At 49.3% G+C, this 19,784-nt stretch overlaps 1 protein-coding gene across 4 annotated transcripts in view; it reads right to left on the bottom strand.

Moving 5' to 3' along the window:
* The window catches only part of Kirrel1 (kirre like nephrin family adhesion molecule 1), a 95,931-nt gene extending 76,861 nt beyond the window's left edge, over positions 1–19,070 (bottom strand). For all 4 annotated transcript variants that reach the window (XM_029475391.2, XM_021157515.2, XM_029475392.2 and 1 more), the window contains exon 1: positions 18,818–19,070. Coding sequence is in view for 1 of the 4 variants with exons in the window: in XM_029475393.2 (XP_029331253.1) it covers positions 18,818–18,869 (52 nt within the window). In the remaining 3 variants the exon portion in view is untranslated. The remainder of the gene's footprint in view (positions 1–18,817) is intronic.
* Positions 19,071–19,784: the final 714 nt, after the last annotated feature.

Raw genomic sequence — 19,784 nt, 5'->3', positions numbered from 1 at the left:
AGGGGTAGATGAAATCTTGGCTTTCAAGATTCTTAAGGTGTCTGAGGCCTGGGAGATGGCTCAGCAGACATTTCAAGGATGGGCCCTTCCATCCTTGCCAGGTAAGAAGGCAAGATGGAGGTGAGCATCTGAGACTGTTATCTGCCATCCCCAGGGGTAAGGTTTTGCCCATTTAAAGCAGAGGTATGGTAGATCTTCCAGTGCCCTTTCCGGGAATCAGAGTCTCATCTACGAGATGCCCAGGACCTGTGCTTGCCACCTTCCTAACCCAAACCTTGGATGGAGATAAATCATGGCTTAAACAGGAAGCTTACCATTTCCAAAATGGATGAGGGGATAAAACATTTCCTCATTATCATTAACTGAAAACCTCTCAATTTTATGAAATATTGATCTAGGATATATGTGTGAAGGGAGGTGGAGACATGGGGCAATTTTGGAAACCCTATGACTGGGAAGTTAGGCCTTTCTCCTTCTGGCTCCTCCTCATGAGAGCTCACGGGTCCTCAGGTTGGGGCAACTTTGCTTCACAAGACACTTCTGGGAACATCTGAAGGATCATTTTCTGTCACACCTAGAGAGGGGGTACCACTGGCTTTCAGTATATAGAAAGCAGTGCAAGGAAGGGCCCTCAATCAACAATCAGCTATATACCCACTTAAGAAAGTCATTGTGGGAGAGGTGGCTCTGCGGTTAAGAGCACCGAATGCTCTTCCTAAGGTCCTGAGTTCAAATCCCAGCAACCACATGGTGGCTCACAACCACCCGTAATGAGATCTGACGCCCTCTTCTGGTGTGTCTGAAGACAGCTACAGTGTACTTACAAATAATAATAAATAAATCTTTGGGCTGGAGGGAGCAGGGTTGACCCAAGCGAGCAGAGGTCCTAAATACAATTTCCCACAACCACATGAAGGCTCACAACCATCTGTACAGCTACAGTGTATTCATATACATAAAAATAAATAAAATACATCTTAAAAAAAAAGAAAGTCATTGTGACATTCTGAGCCCAAATTTCTTTACCTCTAAATTCACATTTTATACTAACACACAGTTTTGAGTGCCGATGTCTGTCAGGCACTGGGGAGTAGACAGATACAAGACCAAGACAGAGAGAGACCGTGTCACCTATATTCTCTCTACTTTGGGGGGGGGGGGGGCAATGAACTCATGATCTAGCTGGGAAAGGGACTTGTATAAGGACACAGTCAGAACCCTGTGCACTACGCACCATTGACTATTAAGATAAAACAATAAGACTGGCATAGACTACCCATGAATGGCAAAACCATCCCAGAGACTGCACTGAGCTTATCGAAATGGTCTCAACTGTCACCCTGTGATGACAGCATAATTCTTCTACATTGAGGTGAAGGGACCTGCACAGGCCACACTGAAAGGCGTTTCTGGATTTCACTCCAGCAGTTCAAATTCCATCTTCCTCTTTTTTTCCAGAAATAAAAGAAGGACATGTTCCTTCTGGATCATACACAATACCTAACAAGTTCCTGAAGGTCAACCTGAAGCCCCAAAAAGAGCAAGCAACCGTGTCTAGGTAGAAGAGTCAATGAGAAGGTCAAAGCCCAGTCGCCTGTCTCATCTCCCATTCTAAGCCAACCTAGGCAATCTGATTCATTCTGAGCAACCAGGGGGAGATAGTAATCAAGAGAGAGAGAGAGAGAGAGAGAGAACACTAAAGACCCAATAGTCAAAGTTTTAGCAAAGTGGGAGAAAGAACAGAAGAGAAGGGGAACCAGCTACCTGGCAGCCTTGAGTATACAGGGAGCTGCCTTCAGATGAAAAGAGAGAACTCGATGTAGGAGGGGGCAGAGTGGAAGGAAAGAAGATGCTGAACACAGGAAAAGGGTCTAAGGAGAGATGGCTGTGGCCTGACGATTGGTGACCTTGACATGGGCATCTCTGTGAACCTAGTCACAAGATTTCCTGACTCACTCCATCACCTCATCCTCCCCCTCCCCGTCCCCGTCCCCCCTCCCCCAGTCACCAATGTAATTCTCAAGCTTCCTTGCTGTCATCTCACGATCCTGAGGAAAAGTGAGAACGCGCCACACGTGTGCGCGCACACACACACACACACACACACACACACACACACACACACACGCACGCATGCGCGCTCTCTCTCTCTCTCTCTCTCTCTCTCTCTCTCTCTCTCTCCCCAGAGGCCTCTACTGACCCATACCTCTGCCACAGGCTGTCCTTGAGCCTTCCCTTCCTACCATAGCAGGTTCCACTCAACCCCTTCAATGCTTTCCTTGCTCCGCTTTCCCAACAGTGAACATGAAGAAAAGCTAAGGCTCATGAATGAGTCTGGAGTTTGCTGTTTGTTTTGTTTTGAACAACGAGTAATCCCGGGGCCTTGGGGAACTTGCAATTTGGCCGGAAAACTGAAAGGTCAGTACTTTAAAATTGAGAATCTGTAAACAGATACAATGGGAGGCCCAGTGAGGACAGGTTCTCTCGTGGAGGCAAACTCCACGCAGGGGACAAATGCCAGGTCCCGAGGGTCAAGGTGGAAGGACAAGAAGCCTCCCTCCATCGGGAAAGTTTTAGTCTTTATGGAGTCCTGCAAGCTGGAAGTCGAAGGCCCTGGTTTTCATTTCGTCCCCTCCCCCACAGCTCAGCTCTGGTTGCCCTCTGAGATGATTAAAACCAAAAGAATTTCAGTGTCTGGAATTCACTTTTCACCACGGTGCCGTTGGCTTCCTTTTCTCTCCTGCAGCCTTTCCTCTTGGGAGAGCCCGTTTGCTTCACTCCTTTCTTCTGGCTCTGAGATGGCTCCCAGTACACACCAATTAACTTTGTTTTCATTTGGGGGGGTGGGGAGCTGAAGGGATGGGGAGCTGAGGGGTCTCAGGCAAAGGGGAAAGAGGAAGGATGGGTGGAGGGACCTTGATCTTGCTGGTTAAAATTCCCAGAAAAAGAAAAGAGGCAAAACAGCTCTCAGAGAAAGAAATCTGCCAAATGTTTATATTCCCACAAGACTGAAAAACCTTTTCATAGACCAAAGCTAAAGTTCAGAGAAAAGCCAGAGCATGCTTCTTCAGGGGGAACATTTTATCAACATGAATACATAAGTACCCACACCCTTGGTGGGGTCCCCACATCCCCCACAGGCCAGGGCATCTAGCCCCAGGGCAGTGTGTGTGTGTGTGTGTGTGTGTGTGTGTGTGTGTGTGCAGTAATTGGTATTTACATACATTTGTATTTGTGGTGGTGGGGGTGTATGAGTGTGGTTATATGTAGGAGTGTGCTGGAGTGTGTATGGGGGCGTGGAATTATATGTGTGGGGTGTGTATGTGTGTATAGGTATAAATGCATGCTTGTATGTCTCTGTCTCTGTATGCTTACGTGTGTGTATGGGGGGGTGCACATGCATATGTGTTGGGGAGTTCCCACACATCTTACTCCAAGCCCATATCAGATCTAAAAATGTATTCACACATCCACTGCCCCTCTAGGTCCTGAGCACAACAGCTCCTGCATTCCTAGCTGTCTTTCTCTGACACTGGCCGTTCTGACAGAGGCTCACAAGATGAAACAGAAGACCCAGGACCAGCCTTTGGAGAACTCCCACTAGATGGTTATTGGACAATCGTCCATCCATAAAGTATCTTAGAGAATGAATGATCTTCTTGTTTTGTGCTTGGAAAAATCCAAGTCGCTAAGGTCATTCTCTCAGGAGCACTGTGGGGCTAGAATCCCCACCCGCACTCATGGTTCATGCTATTTCCACAGTGCCTCCAGATGTAGCTTTTCTTATTATAGTGCCCAGGAAACTAGAAGCTGCAAACCTTCCTCAACTGGAGAAGACAAGCCTCTTGCTATACAGGCCCTAAGGCTTGAAGCTGATGCTCTCATCCTCTCAGTGGGAGGCAGCCCTGGCCAAAAAGCTTGATTTGTGGAGAGCAATGGAAAACCGCATGGAGACAGAGTGGCCTAGCTGCCAGGGCTCTGCGTATTGGCACACCCAGCAGTGGTGCCCAGGGAGACTCTTGATCCCACCCTCCAGCCAGGAAACGGAGAAGGTCCTCTCTTACCAGCTTTATAAGAAGTGGGTGGACCTTACTGGCCTTCGCTAGGCACAGGCTAGCTGCATCCATCAGCGGTGACAATGGGACAGACAGCAACTGCCATTTGCTAACAGTGCCTTGCCGGGCCAGAGACTCTCCTTTGGATGTTAAGCAAAACAGTCTCAAAATTTTCAAGATTCTCATTTACCAAAAAGGAAACTGAGACTTGGCGAGGTCTGAATGCTGGCTGATAGCAACGAAGTAGGGACCCTTACATCTCATCTGACAGACTGAGGGCGGCGGACCCTTCAGGATCCACTGAAGCCCAAGCCGCAGAGATGTGTTCCTCATGGTTTCTTCTGTTTTGCTTTCTGATTTTTTTTTGTTTTGTTTTAAGTAAACTTCACTATATAAAGGACTTGCAAATAAATAAAAACATCACACACCAAAACTAGCCAGACCCAAAGTCTACCATCTTAATGAACATAAGCATTTGGACTGGCATTTGAAGCAGAAGCTGTGAAGTTTCTCCTTAAACCCTACACTTTTAGGACCTAAGACGGACTCAGCCACCACCAAAACCAAAACCAAAACCAAAACAGTACCCAACAGAATCGGAAAAAGAAAAACATTAACTTTATATTCTCTTCCATAATCTGTGCAGCTCACCTGTGCTGATGCCACCTCCATGTTGGATTTGCTAGGTAAACTTAAAACTTGTCTCCCATGTGCCTCTCAGATCCACCATCTAAATGTGCATCCTTTATTTACCTCGGAATTAGATATGTAAGGGAAGCCTGATGGGTAAGTAGTGACCTTAGGTCTAGAGGCTGCAAGAGTCACAGAGCCTCCCCTTCTTGCCAATGCTCTAAACCCACTGCTGGTCACAACTGGATTGAACTTGATGTTGCATGGGCCAGTTACTCACTCTTCCTGAACTCTGAAGATCTCAGTCAATACTCTTCTCATCTCTAAAATGGGGCAGTAAACATATTGAGACCCACGTGGCACTGCCCCCAAGAGAAGGCGATGGACGAATGCCTGGCCTTTCCCTCCATCAGGTTATCCTGGTCATTGGCTGTTCATTCCCATAGCTTCAAACCCCAGGGCATGCCCTGCTTCTCACCTCTGGGTCTCCAGTCACAGCCATGCTGCTACCATCTCAACTGTGCCCGCTTTTCAGGGAATGTACCCTTCACTCAGACTCCTCAACAGTGCTACCCACCCCCCAAGCCTTGTGACTACGTGCATCTCCTCCTCCACTGTGACCCCAAACATCTGAAAGAGCCTATGATATATAACGCAGTGAAGAAAGTCTATCATGAGAGGATGCCTTCCAATGGAACACTAGCAGGGCCCTGGTCCTGTGTTCCCCTCACCAATCCACATGTCCCTTCCCTGTCCCTTTCTTAACCTGACTCACTGGCTGCCACCTCCCCCACATTCCTCCAGCATGTGTCTATCTGCTCTCCCCTCTCTCTCCCTTCCTTCCCACCCCCCTCTACGATGCTGCTGCTGCAGGCTTGGAGCAGGAGGTTATGAAAATGAGCTTCGTGCCCAGGAGACTGTAATTATCTGCTAAGTGTGAAAGCCAGAGTGATTAATTAAGAGATAATAAAAAGAAAAGGAGGGTGAGAGGGGGGCCTCGCCACTTCGCTTTGATGATAGAACCTGAGGTGAGCCAAGCAATTAGGGGAATCTTTATCGAGAGTTAGCTGTAATCCACAAATTATTAAGCACCAAATGCTTCAGGAGAGCCATGCATTCTTGCCTAGTGACAGACAGAGGACAGCAGGATTAAGAGAGCTGAGAACACCTATCCAGGGACAGGGAGAGCTGAGCTAGAGACTGGGGCTAGCAGGGTTGCTGGAGGACAGCCACAGAGCAGGATGCACTCACTGTCCCAAGCCAGGCGACACAGCACAGGCAACGTCTGTGGGACTCTAGGCCCTGGCTGTCTGGCCTCCCTATCCTTGAAAAAGGGAACCAGGTTACCCTAGGGCTCACTGTAGTCCTCTTCCACAGAGGCCCAGCCCTTCCTCTTGAAGGACTGACATCTCATCCCATCCTTAAAGGAGTAGGGGTTGCTTACCACACACAGCAGTGGGGAAGTATATCACACAGGCTGCAGATATAGATGCTTGTATATGGGGCCACAGCTGACATGACCACACCACAGTGGTCAGGTCTCAGAGGTTCTAACCTCACACCCCTAATCAGGAAGACCTCCCTGGGCCTCGGTTTCTCCCACTAGACTCTCCTACCAGGTAGTCAGGCTCCTTTACCTTTCTCTCAAGTCCTGCCCTCTATCTCCTGCCCCAGCTGGTTCCACTGTTCCTGGCTGTTTTCTCTCCAGGCCTCCCAGGGTCATCTTCCTAACTGGCCATGACTCAGCTCCAGCTTCTCTCTCCATCTTCTTCACAATACGTGCTCACTAGACACATCAGTAACATGGGAGAGCCACACAGGCAAAGTTAGGTTGAGGACACTCCTGACGTCAGGAGACCTGGTCATGAATGGGCTCACCCTGCCCCCACCCGCCTTTCCAGGTTCCTTACCTAATAACCAGGCTTCAGTAGTACCCACAGCTCCTTTCTCAGCCTGGCCACTCAGAGGAAGATAAAGAGGCCCTCAAGCTATACCTACAGTTAGTGGGAGGTCCTAGTGCTATGAATCTTGACCAAAGACCCCATAGAGTGACAACCTCAGTCAGACCTTTAAAGAGAACTTCTTGGTGTCCCTGGAGCCTGGGAGAGTCTTAACTCTCATCTCTCAGGTCTTGCTTCTGAATAAAGGAAGCATGCCATGAAGTTTGAAGAAATAAACTGTTGGAGAAAAATGATTTATCCATATATAGAGAGTGCTGTAGATGCATTTGGTTTCAACCTCTAATTATGGTTTCCATGCAGGAGCAGGAAAGATTCAGGTTGGACACAAAGAACTTCCTATTTGCTACAGTCAGGTCTGAGAGAGGACAGCGCTAATAAAATTCCTTTCTCTTTAAAAAGGGGCCAAACATTGATTTCCAAATTCATTTAATCCGTCCAGCCAGCCTCAACAGAGGCATCTTGGGAATCTGAAGACAGTGTTCTTAGAGGATCACCACACCACTGTTTTGCATTCCTGACCTCAAGTTCTTTCTGTCCCAGGACGCCAAACCTCATGGCTCTCACTCCTCCTTGTTTGTATCTTGCAAGCTCCCCAGGCTGATTCTGCTAGTTACCCTTGCACTTGCAGAGAACTGCATGAACTTGTTTTCTGGGGTATAGGAGCAAACAAGAGATTTAGTGGGGTGCCAGTCCGCTAGTAGACAGGACTCTTCCACAGAGGCAGTGGGAGGCTGCGGTGGTGGCGCATGCCTTTAATCCCTGCCCTCAGGGGGCAGAGGCACGCAGATCTCTTTGAGTTCAAGGCCAGCCTGGTCTACAGGGTGAGTTCCAGGACAACTAGGACGACACAAGGAAACACTGTCTAGAAACAAAACAAAACAAAAAGAAGCCAGGAGACAATTGAGAGGGGTCTGTAGGTTGAGCATCTCTTATGTAGGAGTGAGAAACTGGCCCGTACAGAGACGATACCCACTGCTCCCCCAAGCCACATCCAGGTAAGCCATAGCCTCTCTTCCTTCTCGGTCACACATCTTGTTCACGATCCAAGCTAAAGCCAGTAAGGGCAAGGTTATAGCTAGAAGCTCTGTTAAAATATTTCTCTCAAACCTCCTATGATGAATCATGAAAACTCAAAAACAAAACAAAACAAAAGAGTGGAAATGATGGCTCAGGCATGGGAGAGTTTCCAGCAACATGCAGTCTGGGGCTTTCAACTCTGAAGCAGGAAGTATGGGAAGATCTGGCAAGGGGGTGGGGCTGGAGTTGGGCAGGTGGCAGGGAGAGCCCTGAGGGATCAGCCTCAGGGGTAAGGAGGCTCCCTCTTCTGCTTTCCTAAAACTAGCATATCAATGCCTCCAGATCAGCCTCCCATCCAAACTGTTTTAAGAGCAAGCTCTGCCAAGGAATTTTGTTCTCCCTTGATTCCCTTTAGAAGACAAACAAAAGCATCCTCCCTCTCACACCTCAATAGGATCCTGCAGCAACAACACTACCAGGGAATCTCTGGCCAAGGCAGAATCTGTTTTCCAGGGGTCCTTCAAAGCTTGAAACTTTTGTCCTAACATAAAGAGCTGATGCTTCTGCAGTGACTCTTACAGGATGCAGATTAGCTACAAGTATGTGATGAGGAAACTGCAGCTTACAAAGGGTAAAAGACCACTCAGTCTCCTAACACAGAATAACAGACTGAATTCTAAAACAGAGTGCCACGCCCAGCCCCACCCCAGGGTCCCCCATCCCTGAAACCTCAGAGTACAAAGCGTAGGAATCACATCATTGGTTGCCTCCCAAGTTCACTTCCTCGGCACCACTAAGGCATTTGGCTCATCACAGCTCCTCTCTCCCTCTGTCCCCCTCTTCAGATTTGTCTTGCACTGTGAACCTCGAAAAATCAAGCACTGTGCTTTGCTAAAAGGTTTGGTGAGCACCAAACCCTCTGCTTCCGACATCATGTCATTCAAATTGCCAGTCACCCTGGGGGGTAGGGACAACCATCTGCACTTTATAGCCAAGGAAGCAAGCCAAGGCTCTAAGGGACACACAGTGCCCAACTCTGGCAAAAAAGGCTTAATACTCCTATAGTCCCCTGGTTAAGTGGTGGTATCCTAGGAGACTCTCGGTTACCTGTTTTTACAGAGTAAGCTGTGTTACATCATGACCCAGGAGTGAAATTGAAAGTGTGTGCAAAACCCTCTTATGCAAATATTACCAATTTCTCCGTGCGCTGCATAAACAGAGCACAAGAGTGGTACAGGCAGTCCAAAAGTCATTCCCACTTGCCTGGGCCAGGCATCATAATAGTTTGCAGAGGTGGATATTCCTTTCTAGTTATCCCTGACTCATACTAGCCTTAAAATGAGATTGCACTCTCACTCCACGAACTGACCAGGGATGAGCGATGTCCCCAGGTGAGGTAGGGAAAGAGGCGCATCAAGGCCAGCATCATCCACAAAGTAGCCAGTGCTGGCACTGAATGGTGCCCACTCTGTCAGCAAAGCCACAGTGAGCATGGAGGGGAGGGGCCTTTGTGGAGACTCTGGGGACCCCATACCACAATGCAGTCCAGGTGGCAGATTTCCTGAAGGAGTTGGGAGATGAGGTGGGACAGATCCAAAGAGCAGTGGGTAAGATCCTGGGGCTGGAGGTCATAGAGGAAGCATCCCATGGTCTAGGTAGGAAGCCCTCGGTTGCTTAAAAATGAAGAAGAAGAAAACTACTATTTTTCTAAGAGCTGCCAGCATGCCCAGCCCTGGGTTTTCGTTGCTTAGAAAATGCCTTCTTCTGCTCCACTCTGTTTTCAGTCCCTCTGGCCATCTCTTCCTTCCCTATAATAAGCTCTCAGTTAAATGAACAGAATGTGGGAAGAAACAGTTAAAAGGGCCTCATGGTGGGGCAATGTTGGGTAATGGAGCACATAGGGCCCCAGGCTGTGCATGGAGAATTCGGGGAGGGGGAATAATAATAAAACCTCAGCTGAGCTGATTAGGAGAAAGTTAATTTAGAAATCAGCTCTGCTGGGCAGGAGCGGGGGCTGGGGAGAGGAAAGTGGACACAAGAGGTTGGGAGACTGAGGAAAGGGTGTATTCCACAAACTGCCTTTGTTCTTACAAATCAAAATCCTCAGGCAGAAGGAAGGCTCGGTCCTGGGGAGTCCTTGGCTCCTTCCTTCTGGAGCAGGGGCACAAGGATTCTCCAGAGACAGGACATCTAGCTGCCCAGCACTCCAGCGCAGCTGAAGGCACAGCGAGCAAGCGAGCCACTTCCTACCATGTACTCCCAGTTTCAAGCATCCAGCAGGAAAGTCAGACTCCCAGCATTTTTCGCATACTTCTCTTGCAACCTCTGCTTTGCAGGACTGTCTGTCTGTGTTTATAGATGCACCTCCCACGGCAGGCTGGGAGTGCCTCAAGGACAGGACTAAATCTCACCTTCTAATCCCCAGGCCTAGGATCACCACACACACACACACACACACACACACACACACACACACACCACACCAGCCAGTGCTTGTTTCCCCTGTCTCCTTGCCAGGGCCTCTCTGAGGAGGTTCCCACTGAAATCCCAGGAAGCTCAACTCCCTGCTGAGGCCCTAAGAAATCCTGAGACACTCTATCCCTAAGTAACCAGTGTTAGGGCTGCAGACACAGTCTGAGACTGACCGGGAAAGTCTAAACCTGGTGCTTCTCTCAACCCCGGACAATATAGACTATGCCCAGGCTCAGAGTGGACAAAGACAAATGGCTCTGACTCAACTCCAGGTATCTGGGTAAGGAGGCCCTCTGCCTTCTCTCTGCTGAACCTTGCTTCCAGAGAGCTTTACCATATGCCAAAGGACTCTCCAAGAGCACCCCCACTTCCAGGCTCCAAATCCAGGTCACAGACTGGGGACTTCCAATGACACTTTTATAATGGCTTCTATTCACTTTCACCTAGCCAAATTGATCTTTATTTCATTTGCACATTTTACTTTATTACTTTTTATTTTACCATAGGGGCTACAAATCTCTACAGCAGCTCTCGCAGGTTAGGATTTTGGAGGAGGGGAAGACTGGATGGAGAAAGATATAAAGACCATGACTTGTTTTCAACACACTCTCTGTTTAAAACTCAGAAGACCCAAGATGCAAGAGGCAGAGGCATCCTACCTGAGCTACGAGGTGAGACATATCAACAGAACAAAGCAGTCCGCAGTGGGGGCGCACGCCTTTAATCCCAGCACTCTGGAGGCAGAGGCAGGCAGATCTCCGCGAGTTTGAGGCCAGCCTGGTCTACAAAGCTAGTTCCAGGACAGCCAGAGCTAAACAAAACAAAACAAAACAACCAAACAACAGGAACAACAAAAACAATAACAAAAAAATTAAGAAAGAAAAGAATAAAGTTCAGCTGACTTCGAGGGCTGTCTTTGAACCAGCCAGTCCTCAGGGCTTAGTCAGCAGTCTCTGGCTTGAGCTCATCTCAGCAGATCTGCCTCTTCCCAGACTATATCCTCCGAGCCCCCACCTCACTCCAAAGTCTTCCTGCTTCTGCCTGCCTGCCAGCCACACACCTTGACTTGGGAAGGTGGACCTGTGGGGTGTTCTTTCTCTGCTTGCTACATACATATCCATCCCTAACTCTAAGACCACTTCTCCCAGGGAGCTGTCGAAATCACTGTAGCCCATAGCAAACTCCTCTCTGCTAAAATCCTCCAGCTCTGGCCTTCACACTACTGTAGCAGCAACTTAATACCAACCTACAAACCTATACACACACACACACACACACACACACACACACACACACACACACACACACAGAATCAGTCAGTTAGTGTGTGTGTAGTATGTTTGGGGGTTTTAGTATCTAGATAAGAAGAAACTACATAGTATAATTTTTAAAATTATTCCACATAATTTGTACCCATTTTCCAAGTAATTATACTCGTTTTTTTTTAATTAGTTGTCCCCATTTTGTGGAAGAAGAAACTGAGGCCAATGGAGTTGAATAATTTCACATAAAAGATAAAGACCCTTAAGAGTAGAGATAGTAACTTACTCATCTTGTAGTATGCAATCTATCCATGTGCTCTCTCTCAGTATGGTTCTATTGGTAGTGCTGAAGGCTGAGCTTAGGTGGGGCTTGCACATTAGCATGTGCTCAACCACTAGGCTTCATTCCAGTCCCATAATGATGCTTGGGGTCAGTGAGAAAATGCCCACCCCTAAGGAAGCACAAGATTCTACCGCCTAGCAATAGGATTGTGCTATGTACAGATAAACACTGTGATGTTGACCCAGCTGAAGAAAGTACCTAATGAAGGCCTTGCCACCATTATTCCTACCTTATGGCTATACCGTTCTGATCATGAAGCCATGAGTGACTGAACATTCCTGGTGAGGGAAATAACTAATTCTGCATTTTCTCCACAGCCTCCGGTTAGGATATACTCCTCATATTGCCTCAGAAGGAAATGCAGGTCAGAGAGAACAAGCAATCCTGTCCTAAAGAAGAATTTATTATTCTTAAGCCAAGTTAGGAAGCTGGGGAGAGAGATAACACACGTAGAATCGCTTCCTGAAATAGCCCCACTGGGCCTTGAGTGCTACATGAGACTCAGAATTCTGCTATCCCTTCTCTGACTCAAAAACCCAGACCCCATGGTATTCTGGGAGATTCTGACAGCACCTTCCCAGGGCTCAGACCCAGAGTGAAGCAGTAGTATTATCTCCTGGAAAACTAATGGCATTTGCTAGAGATTTCTAGCCCAGATTTAAGAGCCTCCATCTTGAAGAGGGTGGCTGGCTGCAGGGCCCATTTATTTCAATACCATCCCAATTTTGTCGAATGGGTTTGAGAAGGGCAGAGACGGATGAGCACTGCAGTCCCCAGAGACGAGTGAGGTTAATAAAAGTTGCTGAAGAAATTAAATGTGTAGGAAGGAGAAACTGGGAGCCCCCTTCCACATGGGAGAAGCTGATAGAGGGAGAGCAGAATAGAAAGAAAAATGATCTTCAGGGGCAGCTAGGAGATGCAGAAGCTTCCATCCTGGGTGCCGTAAGGACTCCATCAAGTCCACACTGTCTGAAAAGCAAGACTGGAAAGGTGAAGAGAGCAGGGGATGAAAGACGCAGAGGGGCCAGAGTCAGGGAGCACGGGATACAAGGGCTCTGGCTCTCCCAGCCTGGCAGCGTGTATACCTATGAGAGGAGATGCAGAACATGCAACACAAGGAGTCAGGAGGTCTGCTACAGCCACAAAGAAAAATGGTGGGATGCTGCTGTCCAGATGTGCCTGGGGGAGGGCAGTGTACGCTCCCATAACATGGGACCCCCACCTATAGGCTTGCATGTGTCAACACTACTAAAGAGGCTGACACCCACAGCCTTCAGGAGTGTCTTTCTGTGATCTGTTCCCATTCACTATGCTCAAGTCACTGACAGTTTCTCATCCTGACTCTGTCTACCATTGGCTATGTCCTCTTGGACAATTCGTTTAACTTATTTAGGCCTCTGCTTGTCCATCTATAAAATGGAACAACAACTAGTAAGTACTACTATTCCAGGCTAAACCCGGAGTAGCCCTTCCCTGAGCATGCGTGCATGGCTCCCTTCTCCACGCTGAGAGCCACTCTGCATCTAGGCTCCTAGGACTCTCTACTCCCTGGTCTCACATTTCAAGATCAAGAACACAGCAACCTCTTTCTCCTCCTCCACCAAAACCCCCAGCCTTTTCCAGGTCAAAGCCTCCTCTGAGAGACGGCCAGCCCGACTGGCCTGGAGCCCTGGGAAGAGCTGGAGAGCAAAGGGAAGGCAGGAGGGTGCAGCTCTGTCAGAGGCTCTCTGAGCAGCTTCCCTGCCTGCCTTCAGAGGGAACGTGGCCCAGAAGCTGGGGAGATTAAGAACCGTGCATCCCAGCCACTTCCTTCATTTCAGCCTGCAGCCTCGCACAAGGCATCTAACTTCCCTGGAACTCCATTTTCTCCTCTACTAAATGGAAAAATAACAATGATCCTGCCTATATCACATGATAATCTATCAAATGTTATGGCACATGTGACAGCTACTAAAATCTGAAAGCGTTACATAGTTACAAAGCTGGAAGACAGACAGGGAAGACAGGAGAAGGGGGGAACTAGGCTTAGAGCTCAGTGAGGAAGCACTTGCCTAGCCCTGGGCTTGATTCCATCACCAACCCCCACCCAATTCCCCACCTCTACCCCCCCCCCCCAAACACACCTGAAACCCTAAGAGGAAAGAGACTGAAGCAAGGCAAACCTCTTTTTGATGGGTATTAATGTTTGGCTCCCACCTCTGGATGATGATACCAAACCCAAGGTAACTAAGGCTGGACTAGCACTCCTAGCTACAAAACTACAGATAATTACGCAGCCTATCTCAGAGGACTGGTGCCTGGAACAAGACAGCAGGCCTAGGTTCTCCTCCCGTCTAATAGAGGTTGCCAACACAGATAAGCTTTGTGGAGACATAAAAGGGCTTGGATCAGGGTGTTAACACTCTGGAGATGGCCCTCAGCGAGCTGTTTAACCTCTCAATTTTGGTTTTCTTATCTATGGAACGGCAGGAGCATCAGTTTTGAAAAGCACACAGCAGGAACTCAGAGAAAGGTAATGCTGATACCTTGGTATGTTGCTGACCTCCCATGATCCCTTTCAGGACCTGAGGCCAGGCAGATCTCTAGGGAACCGGCTGAAAGGCAAAGCAGAGCCCCTCCAGGTGAGCATAACAGGACACCAAAGTCCTCAGCCTCTACTACTAGCTTGGAGGCTAAGGGTGAGAGGCACAGGCTGTCTCCAGACTCCACACAGTGCATCAACGCTTGCCTGGTCCTGACACTACCGAGACAGCTTGGAGGGGACGGGGCAAGGCTCCACGTATAAATCCATGGATTAGAAAAGCTAGGTTTCATCTAAGAAACAAACACAAGGGTATAAATCCTGTTTGGCAAGTAAAGCCTTTTAAAGAAATAACCAGCAGAATCATAAAGAAAGAGTAACCCAAAACTATAGGGCAGAATCTCAGAATAAAAGACTGTTTTTAAATGTCTAAATGCTATTATTACCTTAATGAAACAATCTTTTTCTCCCCACTTACTGCACCACAGACCAGAGGTGGGGGTGGGGGAAGAGATCCTGTCCCAGACCTCTATCAGTCCCTGCTAGCTGAGAGTGTAGGTTTTGAACCAGCTGGTTTCTATCACTGCCTATCTTATACATCTGAACCTCAGTTTCTCATCTAGGAAAAAAGGAATTGATTGCCCAGCCTATCTCGGGGGGAATGTTGTACAGCTTAAGTTAATATGCATTTAAAGTCATTAACATGAGAGCTCACTAAATGATCTGTGTTAGTTCTCACATTGAAACACCCCACCTTCTCATTTCACACAAAAGCTCCAACTTTTCCGCTGTGCCCTCCTCCCCTCAGGTCACTCCTGCAGACATTTTCTGAGGGCACCAACCAGGGAGAAAGCTGAAATTGTGTCTTTTAGGAAGGCCTACCCGGCCCAGGTTCTCTCTGTGAGAAGCAAAGCACTGGCTGACTGAAGCAGTAGACATGGTATTGGGAGGCAAAGAGAACCATAAGCAGGAAGATAAGAGGGGGCAGTCCTCTCAACATCTGTTCACATGTGTTCAGACACATGCTCCTAACACAGTTGCTGAACACGTCTGTGCCAGACAACACCCATGCACTTTTCATAGATTAATATGTTAATAACCCATGGATATATATATATATATATATGTATATATAAAATCAATCACCATCCCCACTTTACATATAAGCAAACTGAGGCACCCACAGAGCCTATAACCTCTTCAGGATACCAACATGGAGGAGCTGAATGTAAGTCTCTGATTTTATCTATTTATTCACCTATATATTTATTTATTGGGGACTTAAAATTCACCTTGACTGGCCTGAAACTTGGTATATGTAGTCCAATGTGGCCTTGAACTCAAAGCCTCAGCCTCTTGAATACTAGAATTTCAAGCATACCAGGCTGAGACTGTGACATCATCACCATTTAATATGCCCTCTCTTCTGCAGTGCAGATCACTCAGCAACTGGATATTAAGGGGCACTGACTATATGCACAGCGATGTGCCCATATTGGAGCACAAGAGAGAAGTGAGTCCCAAGGGATCTTGAAGGAGGCTTCCTCAGAATGCAGTTCTCTGCAAGCACTGGGTAAGCCGACAGCTTCCTTATCAGACCCCACTAGAAAGGCAAAGTGAGGGGGTGGCGTGGGGGGGAGTGGACATCAGCCACCCAGTGGTAATAAGGAGCAAGGGTTGGAAGAACTGAATGCCCCCTCCTTCCTACCCTGCCTGAGTGTTGCAGATGCCTGCCTGTGGCTCCCAGTACTTGCTTCACGGCCACCTTTGCATTCCAGTAGAAGGCTGAAGATGGAAGCCAATCAAAGTCAAAGGAAGACCTGATAGCTTGGTTTCTGCCCCCTTCCCCTACATCTACCCCAGCTCCATACCCAGCTTTGGGCAGAAGTAGGACATGGGAGTGCGTGGCACGCATATGTGTGCAGAACAGAGCTGTAGAATCAGACTCACAGTTCTCTGCCAGGATATAACTGTGCACAGGGAGCGAAATGCTGGAAACATAGGAGGCCCTTGGGCCTCTTTGTTTTACCCCTTAGTCTCCTTGGAGCAAAGGCAGAACAGACAGAAGGAGCTTGGGGTGAGGGGGTGCCTAAGGACGAGATTTTCCTCCTATAGCCAGAGCCACCAGCCTCAGGAGGCAGCTCCCACGGGGACCATCCTGTCAGCCCACATTGCTCTGATTAACTACAATCCTTCCTTTTCAATTTCTCCTCCCTGAGACTAGGGAGGGAGAAAAATCTCCTAGAAAATGAATAAATATTTCAATTTTCAGCGCAATCAGTCTGGGGAGCTGGGGCGTGATGGACGAGGCAGCGGGGGAGGGGGAAGATAATGGTTTTCATTTAGATAAGATACAGAAAATTATTTAGTAAAAAATGAAGATAGATGAAACCCATCGACAGTCTTTAGAATACGGCTGTTATTTCTCAGCGAGGCTGAATTTCCCCTTCCTGGCTCTTCCCTGTTCTCAGTTTTGCTGCTCCTCAGACTACCTCTCCTCTTCCTCACTTCCCACTGCCATCCCTCCTCCTCCAGCTCACAGCCAACCACACTGTGTACTCTCCCTGCCTTGGCCTCAGCTTGCCACTGTCCCTATGTCCCCATTTCTCCCCCCTAAGGGTCTCCTCCCCAACCCTCCACCGAGGAGCGGCTCTCCTGACTCCCCTCTCCCTTTGCTTTCCTCCCCAACAACCCTCCCCAAACACACATCTGCACCCCTCTGCAGTTCTTGCTTTCACCTCTGATAAGAGTCAAGTAGGCTGGGGTTCAGTTGCCTTCCCTAGCCACACCCACCCACAATGATGGACAGGTACTCGGCAAGCATTTTTTTCCTGACCTCCAGTCAACCGGGATTCAAGCTACATGTCTCTCATGTTTGCTAACTGCAGCTTCTGTTTCTTAAAGCTCGTTCTATTTGGTTGGAATATGAGGGCTGCAAGAGAAGGGCAGAGAGATGCCTGCTTCTGACACCTATCAGAACTGACACAGCTGCCCCTCCACCCGCCATGCTCTTCCCCTCCCCCTCTCCAGCAACCTGGCTTGAACAAAGTCAGAACTTAACTTATCTTCCCAACTTTCTGACAAGTGGCCAACCTGAAACCAGGCCTTCTTTTCTCCCTCCCCCTAACTCGACTCCTGCTCTCACACAGCGGATGTGTGCCTTCTCATGTTCTAAGAGGGTCCTGAGGCTCCAGGGAGGGAAAGGGAATCGAGACCCCTAAGCTAAGCCAAGCTTTGCCTTCAGAGCTGGAGGAGAGAGGGCTAGCAAAGGGGGGGGGGGCTCAGTGGAGCACCCCACCCCCTACACACACACACACACACACACACACACACACCATTCAGGAGAGGAAGAGAGCTGGCCAATGCCTGGGGCTGTTTCCATTCTGCGGCTTCTCTCTTTCCAGATCACTCACCCACCCCAGTGAGAGACCACCTCCTCCATTTTGAAGACTGTAACATCTCTGTAGGCGCCTGCCTATAAGAATGTCTGCCCCAAGTTTCTTTGTTTACTCTATGGCTGGGGTATGTGGAAGCAATTCTGTGTGAGTGAGTGCTATGTCCTTTGAATGTAGCAAACATGTATGTACAGTTTAAGTTTGATGCCAGGGTATAACTAGGCAAGTGTGTGTCAGCTTAGAAGAGGAATCTTCCTTCTTCAGAGGTGTCAATCAGTGTCTTTGTGTATGTGTCTGTCTCCATGTGTGTGTGTGTGGGGGGGGGGGGTCGTCTCCTTAGGTGAGTAGTGTGTCTCCATGTCTCTGCTGGAAGCTATCTGTGTCTGATTTCTGTGTTCCAGTTCAGGCGAAGGGCTCGACAGTGTTAAATCTTCCTTGGAGTCAGTCTCAGGAGGCAAAACCGTTTTCCTGCAGACCCCAGGCCTGGCTGGGGTTTGGACCCTTGGCTCCTTCACGTGCATCCAGCCCAGTGTACCTGAATGCACACATCTCTCTTCCACTCTTCCTACCAGCTCTGCCCAGCTAGTTCCAAAGGAGCCTCAGAAATCTGCACTTTTCTGACCCGAAGTGAGTGCCTGGCTCAGTCAACTCCCCTTCCCCTGAACCCAGACAACCCTGGTATCTTGACTTCTACCTCCCACCCACAGCCTCCAGGGCGGGGGACCGAATATAGCCTTCCTTTGAGGGGCAGCCCCAAGCAGTATGCAGCCGCACATCAGATGAAGGTGACTGTAGGCTGGATTGGGGTAGCAGGATCCCTCAGCCTCATCTTAGGGAGCCTGCGTCTGTGTTTTCCACGCACTCCGCCCCCCAAATCTGAAATCCCATCTCCTCCCAGCCTTTCTCTTGCCCAGGACCCAGTAGTCCGGTCCTGGGCCCACGAAGTGGAGGGATGGAGGAAGGACTGCCAGGAACTGGAAGAAAGACTTTGAGCACTCCGATCCCTTTTCTACTCGGATCTCGGGTTTTGCGACCTAAGTTCTCTGTTCTCCCGCGCAGCCAGAGGAAGCAAGTTGGGCCGCTTCACCAAGAACTCCTCGGTGTTCTCCGGGAAACTCCGCGCCCTTTCCCTGGACTCCCTAGCCCGCGGCTGGGGCTTACCTTGTGAGAAAGTGTTGTAGAGAGTGAGGATCCAGATGAGGAGGCTCAGCATGCTGTCCGCCCGCCGCTGGGCCCAAGTCGGCGCGAGCGGGGCCGCCGCTGGCTCTCTCTCCTCCCTCCCGCCCTTGCACACAAGGCGCACACTCGCTTGCCTCTCTAGCCGCGGGCTCGCTCCCCTGGCCCCTCCTCTCGTCCCGCGCCCCCTAATAATTTCTGCCCTCCGGCTTTATCTCTCGGGGCCTCTCTCAACCTCCGCGCCGCGCGCTCTCTCTCCCTCTCCCTCTCTTCCCTCCCCGGCTCCCTCCCTCTCTTCCTGACGTCTGCTCTCCCTCCGACGGCGCCTCCCTCCACTGCCCTCCCCTGGTCCCCCAACGCGCGCGCACACACTCGCTCCGCTCGCTAGAACCGAGATGGGAGGAGAGCAAAGAGAAAGGAATTGAGGGCAGAGGCAAGGGGTGGGGAGGGGTGGGGAGAACGCGGCGTCGCAGGCTCTGGAGCAAGGACCGCTGGGTCCTGGCCCACCAGTGCTTGGTGCGAGACCTACTTTTACCCCCAGTGGTGTAACTGAGCCGGGCATGGGGTGGCAGCCAGGACTGAGGACGAACCTTCATCAATTTGGATGACTGTGTTAGGAGGGGTGTGCTTCTTATGCGTCTGGGGGATGGGGGTGTAAAAGCTTTAAGATCTCTTCTTCGTTTTAATCCCAAACCCCAGAATCTAACCCTAGATGCCTAAATTAAGAATTCTCAATTAACTCGAGAGTGTTGGAGAGGGAGAAGCTCTTCTCGCCTACAAATCTCAGGCTGGAGAAATCTTGACTGTCTTTGAGCCCCTTCTGAGGGCTTCAGCCAGCCACATTGAGGCCCACCTCAGCGCTGGAGTCCACAGCAGCCACGAAGAGGCGCAGTTAACTCTTCCTTTGTTCATCCCAGACATTTATCTATCCGGAGGGAAAACCAAAGAACTC

Source organism: Mus caroli, unplaced genomic scaffold (assembly GCF_978045245.1).
Source record: "Mus caroli unplaced genomic scaffold, Mus_caroli_1 scaffold_3, whole genome shotgun sequence".
Taxonomy (NCBI): domain Eukaryota; kingdom Metazoa; phylum Chordata; class Mammalia; order Rodentia; family Muridae; genus Mus; species Mus caroli.
The sequence above is the reverse complement of the archived record's forward strand: the minus strand, read 5'-3'. Positions and strand labels throughout refer to the sequence as shown.